General features: G+C 44.8%; 1 protein-coding gene across 4 annotated transcripts in view; it reads left to right on the forward strand.

Annotated features, from left to right (window-relative positions):
• The window catches only part of inpp4b (inositol polyphosphate-4-phosphatase type II B), a 175,035-nt gene that overhangs the window by 122,218 nt on the left and 34,576 nt on the right, over positions 1–18,241 (forward strand). For all 4 annotated transcript variants that reach the window (XM_083655610.1, XM_083655613.1, XM_083655611.1 and 1 more), the window contains 2 exons: positions 5,231–5,339; positions 16,052–16,235. In XM_083655610.1, the coding sequence (XP_083511736.1) occupies positions 5,231–5,339; positions 16,052–16,235 (293 nt within the window). The remainder of the gene's footprint in view (positions 1–5,230; positions 5,340–16,051; positions 16,236–18,241) is intronic.

Here is an 18,241-nt window from a genome sequence, read left to right on the forward strand (position 1 = left end):
AAGCAATCTGATTGGTTCACAGCCATTGTATAAATCCAGTAACCCACTCCAATAACCCATGGCCATGGGTTATTGAGTTGCCATGGCAACTCTCTTACTAAAAGGCTTTGGTTACCTCAAATGACAATGTAGAAAAAACAAATGGCGGAGACAGCTGTCAGATCCTTGTGAATCGATCTTCGCTTATAACTTTACTAATACTTCGCAGAAAATTATGTTTTGTACAAGAATAGACGCGGGCTAATGTCTTCTTTGCAAAAAAAAGGCTGTTAACCCCGCATTTAACCCCGCATTTAACCCCATAACGTTAGTTGGTGTCGGGCTTTGCAGAAAGCTCTCAGCTTCTCAGCAAGCGCTGAGAATGCAGCGCTGTGCTCGAGCTGCGTGTCGGGCTTTCCAGAAAGCTCTCAGCTTCTCAGCAAGCGCCAGGATTGGCCAATGTCAACTTCAGTCTCCAGAACGATCCAATCAAATCACCCGCACGTTCTTGCGGTCCCGCCTTACAGTAGTGTTTCAACTGACTCTACCAGAATGCCATGCCAGTCGGACTTATAGTATTATTATTATTATTATATTATCATACTTGGAAACCGTTTTATAAAAGCAATATAGCACTCGAGCTGCGTGTGTTGTGGCATATATCCCGCTGCTCAGCAGTTATCCCACTCGGCCTGCGGCCTCGTGGGATAACAGCTGATCAGCGGGATATATTTGCCACAACACACTGGCTCTCATAGTATATTGCTTAATTATATTATATTATATTATATCAATTATATTTGCTACAGAACTACTTTCCAAAGAGAGTGTAAAGAGTTTACGGCTTATTAAGTTGTTATATAGGAAAAGGACGGCTGGCCCAGTGCATCGTGATGAATATGCTTCCCAGAGCAACGCCATGGCTCTTGGTGACGTGTTTTCCATCGTTCTTTTTAATACAATGGCGTTCTGTGGCTGCAGGAACGTGGCTTTATTTGGCACCGGCTACATGGACTAGACTCGTACCGTTTTGTTATTATATTATTCACAATACCCATGACGCCAAAAGTGTACACACATCGCACGACTGTACAGTGTGTGGGTGAGTGGCGGAGAGGTTGTGACCTGACGTAGTGAGGCTGGGGTAAAACAGTGTTTGTTCACTTTCCCCTGTAGCTGAAATAAGCAACTGCAGCATAGCAGCGACAAGGACAAACCAGACTCTGCCCGAGGATCTCCAAGTAGGTTCCGGCACGTACGAGAGGTCAGAGATGCACAGTAGCAGGGAGAGAGGCCATGGAGAGCTTTAAAAGTAATCAGTCAAATGTTAAAATCTCTTCTAAAACATACTGGGAGCCAATGTAAAGAGGCTAAAACAGGAGTGAGTATGGTCATGTCTCTTGGTTCTGGTTAAAAGCCTGGCAGCTGATTTCTGTACATACTGGAGTCAATTAATAATCATTCATATTAAAAGGAAAAACAACACTCAAATATAGCTGCAAGTGCAGCCCCTTCAGGGGCTTTCTCAATGGAACAGGTCTCAATTTCCAACCCTAGACAATTTCTCCATTCTTGTGTTCGATATACAAAAGTGATGTACCGTATTTGCTTTTAGGTTGGCTATGCCATCCACTCGGAGAAGCTAAACCATTCATTTTCATTTTCTCTATCGATCATCCAGTGAGAAGAAAAATGAAGAAACCAGTCTGAGCGCAAAAGAGTTGTCATTCTTTTTCTGGAAATGGCTGCTTTCAGTGACAGCTGCAAAACGTTTTCCAGCCTGAAAAGTTCAACTTGGCAATGCAATACTGAAAACCTTGCTCAGCACTCATTTGGGCCGTGTAAAAGGACATTTTGTCAGTGTTAAACAGGATCGTTTGGGCCGTGTAAAAGGATATATTGTCAGCGTTCAACGGGATTGCGAGATGCGTTAAGTATGAATTATAACGACTCATCCTGACTTCCACAATCAATTTCTTTTCTCGGGGAGAAATTGTCCTCTCAGTCCACCTTGCTCTCCTGACGATTTATGGAGAATGGGCGAGGTTAGAGGAAGACCGGGCAGATCAACCACAAATTGGCCGTTGTGATTGATGTTGTGAAACCCATCGTTGTAGTTCAGTGTGCTGCTGCTGTGAGAGAACCAATTAAAGGAACTTGGATATTTGATAACTCCGGGGGCCGAACGTGTGCGGACAGGGAGCTTGGGGCCGAACATGTGGCAGACAGGGAGCTGTGTGGCCAGGTGCTGGGATAATTAATGGAGGGAGCAGTGGGCAGCAGCGGAGCCCCCCACATTAGACCCCTGTCCATCGCCATCTTGTTTGACACCCTGTTGGCCACACTGTCATCCTCATCTCTACGGCAACACTTGGAGCTGTGTTGTGTCATTAATTTCTGTTTTGAACAATTCTTCAAAGGGCGCTTCGTATGGGGGAGCGGCGCACTGCTTCCTTCCCGAGGGTGTTCATTAACTGACCTGGCACTAAACCACACCAAGATATTCACCCCCGTAGACCCCCTCTTCCCCCCTCCCTGTTCTTCTGATATGATTGTCAGCCTGATCCATTACTCATTCAAAACAAGGCCTGGTATAAGCACCTCTGTGGCCGCCTGGCCGTCTATGAAGTGTTTATTTACTTTAGACGGCGGTGTGCAAATTGGAATGAAGCGATGTGACATTGGCCGTCCTATTGGTCCTACACGAGACCAACGCTACCATAAGATGGCTGGAGACAGAGAAGCCCGGTAACGGCGCGACACAGGCAGCAATATAAATCAGCTAGGAAATTCTTTACCTGAAATCAAATGTACTGGCATATGCACAGTATTTTTTTTTTCTCAGATCCCCCCCCCCCCCAATTTTCTCCTTGCTGTCCCAGTCTTTGCTTCACCCCCTCTGCCGATCTGGGGAGAGTTGTAGACTAGCACATGCTTCCCCCAATAGATGTCCAGTCGCCAGGGGCTTCTTTTCACCTGTGGGTGTGTGATCCTATGTCATGGAAGGTAAAACTGCATGAACCTAAACTTATAACTTTGATAACAATATGTGAACAAAAGCCTCAAAATAGCTCCATGGCACATTTATGAATACTGAATCAGATTTCAAATCAGAATCACTTTTATTGCCACAATATGCAAGATTACATCGGGAAAGTTGTCTTAGTGTAAGTATGCAGCGTAGCGGTCATATCAATATTCAGAGATAAAAAGAAGATATCCAAAATGCAAAATTGCAAGTGCAATATACCATATATACATGAAATAGGCATTCATTCAAGAACACTCAAGTCATAGAATTAACCATTTATTGCATAAATGAATATAATGCATACAATTATGTTTGGCGTTGAAGGCTCCGCTCTTAGAATTAATTTAATATTTAATTTAATATTTAATTAATTTAATTCTCCCTGAACTCGGCTCAGCAGCATGCTACGCCGAGCAGGGAGCGCAAGCAGAATCCCCCATGGGAATAAAATATTCCAGATACATTTAAACCATAGAAATTAAAAGAGGGAGCCTAAAAGCAAGACATGGAAACATGTTCATTTTTTGAGCCATGCAGACTCCAGAGCTACAATACATGATAGCATTTGCATTTGATCTAAAAGGTGGAGGTTGGGGTGGAGGTGGCAAAGAGTTTGCCAGCAGCCGCACGATCCAGCAAGGATCCAGCAAAGTGGGGAACAGATCAGTGAGTGAGAGGCTGCCCTATTTAAATGGACCGCCTTGTTGTGAGAATGACTGTGATTGGAGAATTGGTTAAACGGTGAACCAAACAGAGGCTGTCAGCTGGTACAGCTGGGGCGTCGACTATGACATCATGTCTTGAATGAACTAACGCAGGCTTCATTTCATTCAAGAACACTCAAGTCATAGAATTAACCATTTATTGCATAAATGAATATAATGCATACAATTATGTTTGGCGTTGAAGGCTCCGCTCTTAGAATTAATTTAATATTTAATTTAATATTTAATTAATTTAATTCTCCCTGAACTCGGCTCAGCAGCATGCTACGCCGAGCAGGGAGCGCAAGCAGAATCCCCCAAACAACGGAACTCGACAACGCCAAGCATGAAACGCCCATGCGAATGCATCAGCCCGACTATAGAAGCTATGTGTAGCAGCAGCATGCTGCGGACCTCGGGTCACCTTAAAAAGAGATACACCGAGTAACTCAAAAGAGGCCCATACTATAATTAAGTGAATTACCTATGTGTGGCAGTATGCCACTGCCGACCTTTCAATTAAATAGATGTATGCTTACACCAAAGGCCATTCTATCATAAGTGAACCATTTTTAAGAACAAGCAGCATGGATGCTGCAGATAGGGGGAAGCCAGCAGCCGCACGATCCAGCAAGGATCCAGCAAAGTGGGGAACAGATCAGTGAGTGAGAGGCTGCCCTATTTAAATGGACCGCCTTGTTGTGAGAATGACTGTGATTGGAGAATTGGTTAAATGGTGAACCAAACAGAGGCTGTCAGCTGGTACAGCTGGGGCGTCGACTATGACATCATGTCTTGAATGAACTAACGCAGGCTTCATTTAAAGGCAAAATAGGCATTAAATAGGAATCTACAGTCCAAGCGGTGCACAATGTAGTTAACAAGAGTAATCTAATGGACTAGAAAGTTCTGGTAGGAGAAGCAGCTATAATACTTTAATGTAACAAGTGTAGTCCAGTTGCTGCTACTGTAAAGTGACGTATGATGGGGGGCTCATGTCAGTGGGGGGATTCGGCTGTGCTCGTGGGGTTTTGGGCGGGGTGGGGGGGGGTGGTGGTAAATCCCTTACTAGAGGGGGCTTTCGGGCCTTGTTGGTGAGGCTGATGGCAGTTGGGAAGAAGCTGTTCTTGTGGCGAGAGGTTTTGGTCTTGACAGACCTCAGTCTCTTGCAGAGGGGGAGCATTTCAAAGAGTTTGCGTCTGGGCTGAGAGGGGTCGGTCATGATGAGACCACTTCACATTCCATGAGGTGTTCATGTAAGGCAATACTTCCTTTGTGTCATAGCTGCGGAGATGTGTATCGTGCAAAAATGTTCAGAATAGAAGTCCATCTCTTGTGTGTGTTGTCCGATTTTTAACCGGGCATAAGAACAACACGGTAAGGTTTAGACAGGTTTAATGCATTTTCTTCTTAAATCCCATCTCTCTTCTCCAGGGCCCTCCCATGCTGAAGTTATTATTATGCTGTATGGTGGAACACATCATAACTCCATGTTACTTCCCTCCTGTCTTTACAGATGCATTCTATGACATCATCACAGTCGGTGCTCCCGCAGCCCACTTCCAGGGCTTCAAATGTGGTGGTCTGCAACGGCTTCTCAACAGATATGAGGCAGACAAAAAGAGGTAAGCAACCTACAGTAGCAAACACACTGCCATGTGACAGGAGGAGGCAGACAGATGATTTAATACAGGACACCTGTTGGTGTGGAACCAGGCCTGTGGTGCTATTGACAAGGGAATTAAACTCGGGTGTAATTGATAGTGACAGTCAGCCAAAATTGTCCCTGGCCCATAGACTTGGTTTTCCAAGTTTCAGACAGTTACTTAGAGCCAAGCCATGCTGAATTCAATCTGGAGCTCCACTGCTCCTGACAACAGGCTTGATGGGAAAAAGAGGGGATGTCCAGTCAGAATTTCCTCAGTGCACTTTTCTCTGGCGTGCAATTCTGGATCCAAAGTTGTAGGCAAACTTCTGACAGAAATGCCACGAAGCTTGCTAAAAAAAAAAAGAGAGAGGGGGGGCTAGGGATTTCACATTAAAAATATGTAAATTTTAAATTCAAAACCAAATGGTTGCTACAGATGTTGATGGCAAGGGCATGCTTTGGAGGCGACTGATCAGGAACAATCCATCTAAAATCCTTCTCGTTTGTAATCTAAGTAATAGTAATAGGAAATAGTAGGAAAGCACCTGACTGTCACGACGCCTCCCTTCTGTTTTCCTCCACCTCCACCAAGTGACGTATTGTGGGTATGGTTCCCACACAGACCGACTGTATCTATTACAGTAAAGTGAATCTTGAATGTTGACTCTTGAATCCAAAATGATCCAGCCTATACAATATTTTAGATTGAATCCAAAAAATAAAAAAATAAACTAAGATATAATATATCTTTTTTTTTTCTTTTTTTTTTATGAGTTAAATAGCTACTATGCTCAGTTTTTCCAGATACAGTATGCTTACAGGACTTGATTCTTCCACAGGTAACCCTGAGTTGTGCCCATTAACACCCAGGAAGTGTCTCTGACTGGGTTGTGTGTTAGATTGAGTTACCTGCGTGTGTCTCCAGTATCTCGCTCCATTGCTTGTGGGGGAAGACATACAGTATCTTGTGTGTTCGCTTCAGCGCATAGAGCATTAGCCCTGCAAACACTGAAGGGGTGAATGAATAGATAAAACCATGGTACTATAGGTTGTCTTACACACACACACACAGAAAGGGATAGGTTGAACACCACTCACGATTCATCTGCACATACTGTACATAAACACATTTATATTATGCACACACACACACACACACACACACACACACACACACACACACACACACTGCACACATAATGCACATATACTCACTGACTGACAACACATCCTAGGGGAACATATACAAATGCCTTATTCCAGAGGTTTTCAAAATCTGTGACTGTGGGCCTCCCCCCAGACAAAGCTTGGAAAAAGGCACCCCCTCGCTCAATTCCTGGATGCCTATGGGATCATCATTATCTTATTTGATCCCATAGACACTCAACAATTGAGCGAAGATACCCTGATATTGCTGTTTGACATATTTCAGACTACACCAAATACATAAAAAAGGTACCGCACCTTGGGGGACAGAGCCTTCGCCATTGCTGCCCCAACCCTCTGGAATTCCCTGCCCCTTAACAACTCTGACACACTCACTTCTTTCAAAAACCAACTCAAACCCCACCTTTTCAAGAAAGCCTACAGTATCTGACTTCTACCTCCACCATCCTCTTTCATTTTGTAACCCCCCATATTTGTTTTTGTTCTGTATTTGTGTAAGTTTTATGTTATACTGTTTATAAAGCGTCTTTGAGTAATTAGAAAAGCACTATATACAGTAAGTCATATGTATTATTATTATTATTATTATTATTATTAAAAAGGTCTGTCTGAAGGCATTTATTAGTTTCTGACTCTGGGAAAGTGTGGGGGGGGCAGTAAAATTCCACAAAACTACAGTGTATCTCTTTAACCACATCACACACATTTAAGCTATTCTATATGATCTCCTTTTGATAACTAATGTCATAATGTCATATTTTTTCCACTCTCATTCAGTGAGCCTCTCCTGAAACTGCTTGGAGCCCTTCATGGGGGGGGGGGGGGGGGCTCCCACTTTGAAACCCCCCCTGCCTTATTCAAATCTGAGATCAGCAGTATTCTGTACATTTTGCCGTCTTTGCCTCTTTAAAGCAGGATAGAGGTACAGTAGATGTCATTGTGGTTCATTGTGTGGTCACTTGAGTGATGCCAGAAGAAATGAAGGCTGAAGTTTCCCAGCGCTCCCCATGGAGTGCAAAGTCATTATAGACCATGCCAGATCCAATTAGTTACACAGAGTTTGGAGCTCAACAAAGAGGGAAGAAGAGCAAGATGGAGAGGGGGCGAGGTGTGGCTATAAAATGGATAAGTTGGTGGGGAAATAGTTGGGGGGCCTCTACTGATAAAAAAAAAGAAGGAAATAACTTCTTTACGCTAAGTGCACAAGTGAATTTGCTGAAGATGGTCAGTTTTATCTGCTAGCGTGGACTACGATAAGAGTTTGCATATTTTCGAGAGTCCACCGAAGTGAAATGATTTTCTTTGAATGAGAGATTAGACTTGAGAAAGAGTTCTCCAGGGAGACGGAGGTTTTTGTTTCATATTTGACTTAGCTAATGAGTCACTGTAGCTTAAATTTTCCAATTTTCCGCCTGGCTAAGCTGAGCCTCATCCACGTTTGACCTGGAATGCAGTCATTTTGTCCGTCATCGTCAGAAATAGGAATAAAGGGAACTCCATGCTGCTGCTCTGTGATTGTGCAGAATATGCACGGTTGCCATTTTAATGGAGGTGCATGTTTACTTTAAATGAGGAGCATTTGTTATTTCATGGTTTAATTAGTTCTTTTTTTATTATGCACGCTTCAAAGGTCTGACTAAATGTTGAGTCTGGGAGTACTTGATGAGGTTTTGTCTTCTGTGTGTGAATGTACAGTGGCAGTGACCTTGAATTGGCGCTCCCAGCTGGACGCATACCAAAGACCTGAACTTTGTGACACCATCAATGCCTTTGCTTTAGAGAAACTAGGACATCTATGTGGTTCCTTAAGAGGTTGAATTGCTTTATGTTCTTTAGGTCAGGTTAGGTTACAGTAGGTTAGGTTAGGTTTAGGTAGTTAAGTATCTGTGTAGGGTGTCCGGGTAGCGTAGCGGTAGATTCCCTGCCTACCAACACGAGGGTCACAGGTTCACGCCCCCGCGTTACCTCCGGCTTGGTCAGGCGTCCATACAGGCACGATTGGCTGTGTCTGCCAGTGGGAAGCCAGATTGAGGGGATGTACCCTGGTCGCTGCACTAGCGCCGCCTCTGGTCGGTTGGGGCGCCTGTTCGGGGCAGAAGGGAACTGGTGGGAATAGCGTGATCCTCCCATGTTCTACGTCCTGCCGGTGGAGCTCCCCGCTGTCAGGTGAAAAGAAGCGGCTGGCAACTGCACATGTACCGGAGGCAACGCGTGTGTGTCTATGGCTCTACCCAGATCGGCAGAGGGGGTGGGGCAGCAACGGGGGCAGCAGGGGGAATTGGCCAAATACAAGTGGGGAGAAAATGGGGGGGAAATCAGAGAAAAAAAGTTTTAATTGGTTTATGTTATTTAGGTCAGGTTAGGTTATACTGTTATGTTAGGTTAGGTTAGAGTAGGTTATACTATGTCATGTCATGTCAGGTTAAGTTAGGTTAAGGTAGTTAAGTCTCTGTGTTATCTTTGTTTAATCTGCCAAGGATATGGATGGGCCCTGTCAGGGATCAACCGGCAATTCAAGGTAGCTGCACCTGTATAGTGAAGTAGTCTTGCGCTCAAGTCCAGTTAAGCCTATTTTCGCAGCAAATACACACACATACGAAAGCACACGCAAGACACGCACACACACACACACACACACACACACACACACACACACACACACACACACACACACACACACACACACACACACACACAGAGTGTGCCAGCAGCATGCCTCCCTGCCTTTCAGAACAAGCCTTTTGTAATCACGTTTGATTAAAAAGGGAACAATCGGCGAGATGTGAGACTTGGCTATTCAACGTGATATTAATTCATCAAAGAGAAGGTGGGAAAAGATTGAGGCAGGAAAAAAGGAAAAGCCTGAGTAGAGTACAGAGGTGTTACCAGGAGGGCAATAAAAGAGCTATTCGTCTTTGTTCCCCGGACACTAGAGGAGCGGGAGGGGGGTTCTTTTCAGATCCATTAAAATCCTGCAATGGCCAAACTTGGCAATGGCTACAGTATACAATGTAGTTTGTCTCTCAGGATGGGCCAGGATCGAGTTTAATCAATAGCTACACTTAGTATTCCTCCAGAAACCCTGTACATGCACACAGGGCAAGAACATTTATCTTTCATTAATGCATGCAGTCCCACTTAAACGGCTGTTTTAAAAGTCACTGGATTTTTATCCGTTTTTAATTGAACCCTATAGACATAGCTGTGGATTTGCTGAGGTGGTCTAATCTTTCATTAACAGCCTCTTTTGAATTATTCAGCTGTTACTGCACAACGATGCGACCCTTTTGAGGGAGACAGGTTCCATGTAATCTGAACATCCCCAATCTGATCTGTCCTAGAATGTTGTGTGTGTGCTTGTGTTTGTGTATGTGTGTGTGTGTGTGTGGATGTGACAGAGAGAGAGAGAGAGATATAAAGGCAGAGATGGTATTCTGATTCGGGCTTGTTAGCACAGTGTTGGGGCTGACCTAGTCTCAACGCCAGACCCATTAGAGGTCTTACGCTGACACTCTACGTTACTGCATGCTGCAGGTCTCTCTATGGGTCTGGGACACTTCTAGCTCAAAACTGGTGTCGGAATCCTGGCCAGTGATTGTTTCCCCTGAAATCCTGGAGGCACCAATCAACGACTTTAGCGATCAGGCGCGCCCACCCAACCTGACTTGAAAATGAACCACTCTCGCATTGGTGCTACGACCTGTCAGTCATCCAATTTGGACCCCCTAGACCCTCAAAACAGCAGCGGGGGCTGCGAGCAGCGATTCAACGTAATACTTGAGTCTGGGAAGAGACTAGGGCCGATGACCCCTATTCTTGGGGCGAGGCGTGCTAAGTGTGTGCAGAAGCTGACCTGTAGCACGTGTCACTTGTCCCGGCCACATAGCAGAGAGGAAACGCTCTGTCATTCTGCCAGGCCTCCCGGTCAAGCCAAAACTATGGGATGACACATTTCTGGGACGCTGGGAGTAGCATCAGGGTTTCGGTTCAAGCCAGACTGCACACATTTAATAGATGGAGTCTCTTGGGGCCGATGCTCAGATTGAACGTGACGAGCAGTATCTTGTCCAACCAAAGAACCGCTGTCCAGGGTCACTCTCTGTGTGCGGTTGAGAAGCAGCACATCGAGAGGGGCCGGGTGCCCCCTGTTGATGGACAGCGGCTTGCTCATGCGTTGCTTGTTCTGGAGTCAGCGCACTCTGCAGGTTCAAGGTGTAACGGAGGAGGACTGTGGCTGATGGGCATGTGGTCTGAGAAGAGGGCTTGCCCTGTACTGTAGCTCTCGTCTGAATCACTGAGAAAAACCCTTGGCTGTGTTATCCTGAGAACTGTGATGGGAGATCATTGCCCAGCGGAGGATTCCATGCACGACAGATGGAGAATGGCTGTTGAAATGATCTGGTTCGAGATCAGATCTTCCTCTTGTGTGTGTGAGCAGTGATTTGAGCTTGCTGTCTAAATGACGAAGGAGGCTCTTGGCAATCACCTGGGGTGCTGCAGTGCTCTGTGCTGACGTAGCTGCATTTAGCTCCTGCTGCTTGTCAGCGGCAGGCCACAAGCTCTTCATTAATTTCCCCTCCGCTATTAATTAGCCATGCGCTGGAGATGCTGCTTTAATTAGAGCGCGGGGCCCGGCGCTTCTCTCCCTCTCATTACTGTTACAACCAATTCCTATTGATCATTTAGGAAAACCAAGGAGGAGGCTTTTGCGGGAGATACTGTTTGCTGGTTTAAGTAATATCTGTTAATAGCTGGGTGTAGACAGACATTCGGCTGCTGACGGAGTGGTGCCCCACTTGAGGACCCATATCTGAGGGGAAAGTTGAGTCCATTTATTTTCTGGATTACCACTGTTTCTACTTGCCAATTTGAAATTTGCCCTCTTAAGCTATGAAATATAGAAAGATAAAGAGTTATAGGCCGGCGTCGAGATAAAGGTGTGCACACAAGGGATATATAGGTAAATAGGTAGCCTATTTTAAGAGTTAGCATGTGATTATGCTGGTCAGTATCAACAGAGGTAATGAATCTTAGCATAATTAACATAAACTATTTGCTGGAGCCTGCCCAGATAAGCTCCTATCTCCTAGCTTCAATTTGAGGTTGAGATAGTCAGACTCAGCTCAAAGACGAGTAGGAAGCTCTACTAGTATTCTTCATACTGTAAGCCTGCATACACATGTAGGATTTTGCTGGAATGCAAAAAAGTGACATTCAACAATCCTCACCTTACACCATATCCCAGTCAAATGTATCATCAGCATGATTAAAACACGCAGAACCATGTGTCTTGATTGATTGATTGATTGATTGAAGTGTCATGCACACTAGGTGCCCAACCCCCATGGGTTTACAAGATAAAACAATAAAACATCACAACAATGGTACATTTAAAATACAAGTCACAAGACAGCAATGGGCAGGACAGCAATATAAAGCAATACATCAGTTTCTAAATAAAAGGTTCTGTCTCTGCTCCCAGGCTTGACAAATAAAATTTGCAGTGAGGAAGATTCCCCTTTTGAAACACAGCTCAAGTTTCTCATAGTCGTCCAACTCAAAGAAGTCAACATAGATAGAGGACATTTGACTAAAGAGTACGTCCCTTGCGTCATCATAAGCAGTGCAGTAAAACATGAAATGAACCTCATTTTCAATTTCATGTAACTCAAAGTAAACAGTCTATCTTCTTCAGGGGTAGCATCTACCAGTTTCTAGTGCTAATGGAAGGGTTCCCGATCGTAACTTCACATAGGGTACAACCCAGTATCATAGTCTGAAGCATCAGTGCTCATGCTCAACTTAATTCCATTGAAAATAAATAAACTCGATCAGCTAACTTGAAATGCATTATACAGTAGGGCTGTGAATCTTCACTGGCCTCACGATTCGATTCGATTACGATTCAGAGGGCTACGATTCGATTCGATTACGATTATCGATGCATCTCGATGCATCTTCAATCGATGCATCACTTTTTTCCCCAATATGTGATTTATTTTTTCTCACTTTCTTTTTTCTCACTGTGTGGCTACTTTTAAAATAAAAGTGCATTTGGAATTGCATTGTATTATGATCCAAATAAACAACTGCATGTACTTCCATTATATTTTATTTGATTATTAAAAAAAAAAAAAAAATGTTTTTTTAATAATCGATTTTTGACTTTTTGTGAATCGATGCAGAATCGCGCACATCCGCATCGCGATGCATCTTATAATCGATTATTTTTGACACCCCTATTATACAGTACTGTATGTATCTGAATGTAAACTGATGAATTTCCTTAGTCTGTTACCATGAATATGATAAATATTCATGAAAAGTAGGCAGACTTGAAAATTTACATAACTGGACAAATGGCTCATGCTCATATAATGAATATCAATAAAACATGCAGAATATTCATATATATTTATTAGTAACTTCATGTAGACGCAGCTTTTCTATTACATTACTACATAAATTACTTGAGCACTTCCAAATTACAAGTGGGACTACAAAAGTACCCGAGGCTTACAGGCAATGTACACCGTTACGGCTGCGTTGTGGATCCGGCAAAACTGCCGGATCGACTCTCGCCCATGTTAACGGATGGGCGATACATGCAGTATGGAGAAATTACGCACCGGTTCTATTTTTTGTCGGATCCCGCATACGTCTGACAGATGACATGAGTGTGGGTCTGTTCATACGTCTGACAGATGACATGAGTGTGGGTCTGTTCGCAGCCGTACCGCATCTGTTCCGGAGGCGCTGTACATTGGCTATCTAATCCCTGTGTACATCCCTCTCTGGCCTCTGATCAAGTGTGCATTCACAGGTTTATGCTGCTTTACCTTTGCTTGCTTTGCCATCTTGGTAGAAGCTTTTGGACTGACAGCACTGCTGATGAGGCAATTAAAGTTCCTTGCCTTAGCCAGCCTTAGAGGGGATCAATTCTGTCCTGGAGCATCAGGTGGCAGGTCCCAACATTCATTATTGCCTGCATAGGCTCTGTAATGGGATTGGATTTGTACTTATGAGTCAACCGGGCTGTTATTGAATCTCAGACGCTGAAGCAGTTGTCCTCTTCCAACAACTTCCTCCTTTGCCTCTGTTCTGCTTTGTCTCTATTGTTGCACTCCTCATGGATCCCCCCCCCCCCTCTCTTTGGTCCTGCATTAATGCAGTAAGAGGAATTTAAGCTAGCAGGGGATGAAAGGGTTTTAGAGCCTTTACTTTGTCAGAGAAGATGATTCAATGTTGGAGGCTCTGTGACCGAAATGTGAAGGTGCAGTTATGAAAGTGGGAGTGAGAGAAGTTTGCCAGTAGACATGGCGGTGCGGTTGAGGATTTCACACTACCTATTTGCCCTGTGTGTGTCTCCTCCTCTCTTTTAGAGATTCCTTTGATTAGCTTGGAGCTCGTGGGTGGGCGTCCTCCTGGGGGGTCGTTAGCTGTAATCACAAGGCCAAGTTATAGCCAGTCAAAGACATGGGTAGTGGCTCGCAACTAATACGCCTAATTTCTTAAGGCCTTCAGATTTTGACACTCATTCATACATCAGGGAGACTTCTAAGGAGGCATTTTCTTTCCTTCAACACAAAATATTGGGAGTGCTGCAGTATGCCAAGTTTGTCTCTTCCTCTCTCCCTCTCCCTCTCCCTCCCTCCTTTCTTAAGTCAATTATGCCTTAGGATCTGGCTCTGGGGTCTGGCCTACATAGAGGGTGGCGGAGCTGACTCTAAACTAGCTGGGAGGGTTGCAAATGACTGCCTCGTTCCACACTACAGTACAGTCTGATGGCAGGAAGTCAGCAGAAATTCATTGAAAGTCACAGAAACTTTACCTGAGGAGAATGTTTGATTTGGAGAGTGATTTGCCCTGGATCTAGGAACTGACAAAAGGTGTTTTTCGTCTCAGACTAAATAGCTCAGAGGAAGCGATTAATTATTCATGAAGTGAAATGGTTTGACATTGGACTGTAGGTCCAATCTGACAGTTCAGGCTGAAAACCTGGAAAGCATCGATCCGTTGTTCTGTCTGCTGTACATTTTCAAGACGGCAACAGCAGCCCCACAAGTGATGAAATGTGTCCAGAAAATGTGCACCCCATGGTATGTTCATAGTGTTTGAAGATCCATCAGTGGGCAATTTGTGATCAGCTGAGTCCACAATGAATGACCATTAGAAGTTGATGTGAAGTGATGAGCAGCCCCACCCAGCACAACACATGAGCATAGCATGGTTGGTTATTGCCCCGAAAAGGAATGAGCTAAGCTGGATCTTTCCTCCAGCGTTGTGGATAGCACTTGTAGACCACTGGTTTTCAGTCCTGCTCCTTAGGACCCAGAGTCCTGCTGGTTTTCATTCCAGCCATTTATTCAGGGACTGCTTTACACCTGGGATGCAGCGTGAAAGCAATTAAGTGAAATTAACTACCTGATAGGGTATAGAGAGCTCCGGGCCTGAGGACAGACTCATTCAGAAGGTAGCTTCCTACTTCCTTGATACCTACTGTACTGTACCTTCCTAATAAGGTCCCTTGTTTGCCTGTAGGCAGCAGAGAAATACATTGTTTGAGACAGACAGCCTCCCTAGGCCACAACATGTGACTGCAGTTAAGGTTACCGACCAACAGCCGGTATGATCAAACTGCTTTTTCAAAACACATTAATATGTATATACTGTATGTACGTGTGTGTGTGTGTGTGTGTGTGTGTGTGTGTGTGTGTGTGTATATATATATATATATTTATACACACACATAGATATAGATATATACACACATAGATATATATATATATATATATATATATATATATATATATATATATATATATAGATATGTGTGTATGTCATACACACATATCTATATATATCTTCTTCTTACTACATAATCACAAAATGTCTGTCCATCTTTTCGTCTGAACACATATCTCCCCAGCCGTTGCTCCGATCGCCTCCAAAATTTGCCAAAACCCTTTTCAGGGGTCTGGAATTAATCTGGTGCGGGGGGGCACTACAGCGATATTTTACATTTTCAGGCCTTCACACTCACAAAGCCATTGTGACATCATCAGCATCCCTTCCCTGCTTCCCACTGATGATGTCACCGATGATGTCATCAGTGAACAATTCTGATGGCCAAAATGTGAATGAATGAATTCAATATGTTATCATTTTGATGATGTACATGGATGTTTTTTGTTGTTGTTGTTGTTGTTATTTGTCAATGAGCCAAATCAATTCAATATTTTCTACGGTCATATTATGTTCGTTTTGTGAAACCTTGGGTTGAGCTTCTGTTTACTATCTATCATCATTTGTCTTGTTTAACATACTGTAAGTGTAAATCATACATTGCTTTTCCCAAACTGTAACTAGATAAGAAAAATACTTGAAATGAAACTCATTAACTTCACTTAATAGGTAAATTTAGGCCTGCTGTCATGGAAAATGTTTAGAAAAATATGATGTTCATCACCTGTTGGGAATTAGTTTTCTTAATTTAAATTGGCTCCCTCTCCCCCACTACAGCTTCAGCACCGCCTACCAGTGTATCTACTACTCCCCAGAGCACACAGCCAAAGCCCAGGAGGTGTTGAGTGCCATGAGCCTCCTCCAACCACTCATCTCCAGTTTAGCGGACCAGCTCCTGCAGTCAGCCCAGGAGCACTCTACCCCTGGACTGAGGGACGCACTCAAGAAACTGTCTGACAAGGTGAGGCCACCTCCATCACCACAGCTATTACTCCACCCACAATCCCCCACCTCCATCACCACAGCTATTACTCCACCCACAATCCCCCACCTCCATCACCACAGCTATTACTCCACCCCTAGTCTCGCTGGCCAGCCTCCCCTCCCTACTGGGAGATGAGTCTGGCGGCGCAGGTCTCCATTGTGGGATTGTGATGGGCGGCGCTTGGCGGCAGTGCCCTTGGAAAATAGTTTCCAACAATCCAACTTGCCATTTTCAGCGTGTAACAACGAGCTAGCATGTAGGTTTCTGCCGTTAGCTTGCTAGCTAGTTAGCATTGTTGTTTTCACTGAGGCGGCAGGGCACTATTTACAGCGACACACAGGGAGGAGGGAGCGGAAGCCGCTCTGATTGACATGGTAGGAGCCAATGACAGAGCTTGTAATAAGCCGGGAGCGGACATCCGGCAGCGACTGAAATAGTCGCTCCAATAGCAATAGCTGTGGTGATGTAGGTGGGGGGTTGGGGGTGGAGTAGTCTCGCTGGCCAGCCTCCTCCCTTCCGTGAGAGTTGTCTGGCTGCACGGAAACAGGTAACTGGGATAAGCCCTCCCTTGCTCTACAGCTGCTCCCCATAGAGAGCCAAAGTGAAACGTCACTTCCTGCTTTCTCCCTGTAACAGCGCTGCGAAAAATATGAATGGCGGTGAACGGAGAATAAGGTTACTTTTTTGAATCCGTTTGAATTGTGCCATGGGGTGCCAACGCTAATTTTGTCAATTTAAAACGTAACTTTGCATGTCAAGAAAGTCGCATTTTGTCGCCAAACTGTTGCACTAGAAGTGATAAATCAGAAAGACTACATACACTGTCGCCTAAGTGACGTCACTTTCTCTACCGGCAAAGCTGAAGACCAGCGACATGCCACGAGCTTCCACGAGCTATGTAGTTTTTATATGAAACTAACCCCTACGTTTCAGTTTGACGACAAACTGTGACTTTCTTGACATGCAAAGTTATGTTTTAGATTGACAAAATTAGCGTTCGCACCCCGTGGCACAATTCAAACGGGATCAAAAAAGTAACCTTATTCTCCATCCACCGCCATTCATATTTTTCGCAGCGCTGGTACAGGGAGAAAGCAGGAAATGACGTTTCACTTTGGCTCTCTATGGGGAGCAGCTGTAGAGCAAGGGAGGGCTTATCCCAGTTGCCTGTTTCCGTGCAGCCAGACGACTCTCACGGAAGGGAGAGGAGGCTGGCCAGCGAGACTACTCCACCCCCAACCCCCCACCTCCATCACCACAGCTATTACTACTTTACTCCTCTATCACCCACCTCCATCACCACAGCTATTACTCCTCTTGGCCATGAGCTTTAGCAACACATGGTCAAAGCACCTGTTTCAGCCTCAGGCATATCACCATACAATGTCAGGTATTACCTCAACCACAAAAGACCTTTAGATTGCAAATCTTTAACTCTGGTAATAAGTTCATTTAAGCCCGGAATTCGTCTCAAAACAACTTAATTGCTTGCTCAGGGGTTCTGCTTCTGAGCCTATAGTCTGGTAGCTTTGTAATCCGGGACTATTCAGCTGGATATATTGGCATAAGAGTTACCTCGCTGCAGTGACTTGGTAGGGCCAGGCGAGGTGAGTTACCTCGCTGCAGTGACTTGGTAGGGCCAGACGAGGTGAGTGACCTCGCTGCAGTGACTTGGTAGGGCCAGGCGAGGTGAGTTACCTCGCTGCAGTGACTTGGTGGGGCCAGGCGAGGTGAGTTACCTCGCTGCAGTGACTTGGTAGGGCCAGACGAGGTGAGTTACCTCGCTGCAGTGACTTGGTAGGGCCAGGCGAGGTGAGTTCCCTCGCTGCAGTGACTTGGTAGGGCCAGGCGAGGTGAGTTACCTCGCTGCAGTGACTTGGTAGGGCCAGGCGAGGTGAGTTACCTCGCTGCAGTGACTTGGTAGGGCCAGGCGAGGTGAGTTACCTCGCTGCAGTGACTTGGTAGGGCCAGGCGAGGTGAGT

This window comes from Poromitra crassiceps (assembly GCF_964638095.1).
Source record: "Poromitra crassiceps genome assembly, chromosome: 19".
NCBI lineage: Eukaryota > Metazoa > Chordata > Actinopteri > Beryciformes > Melamphaidae > Poromitra > Poromitra crassiceps.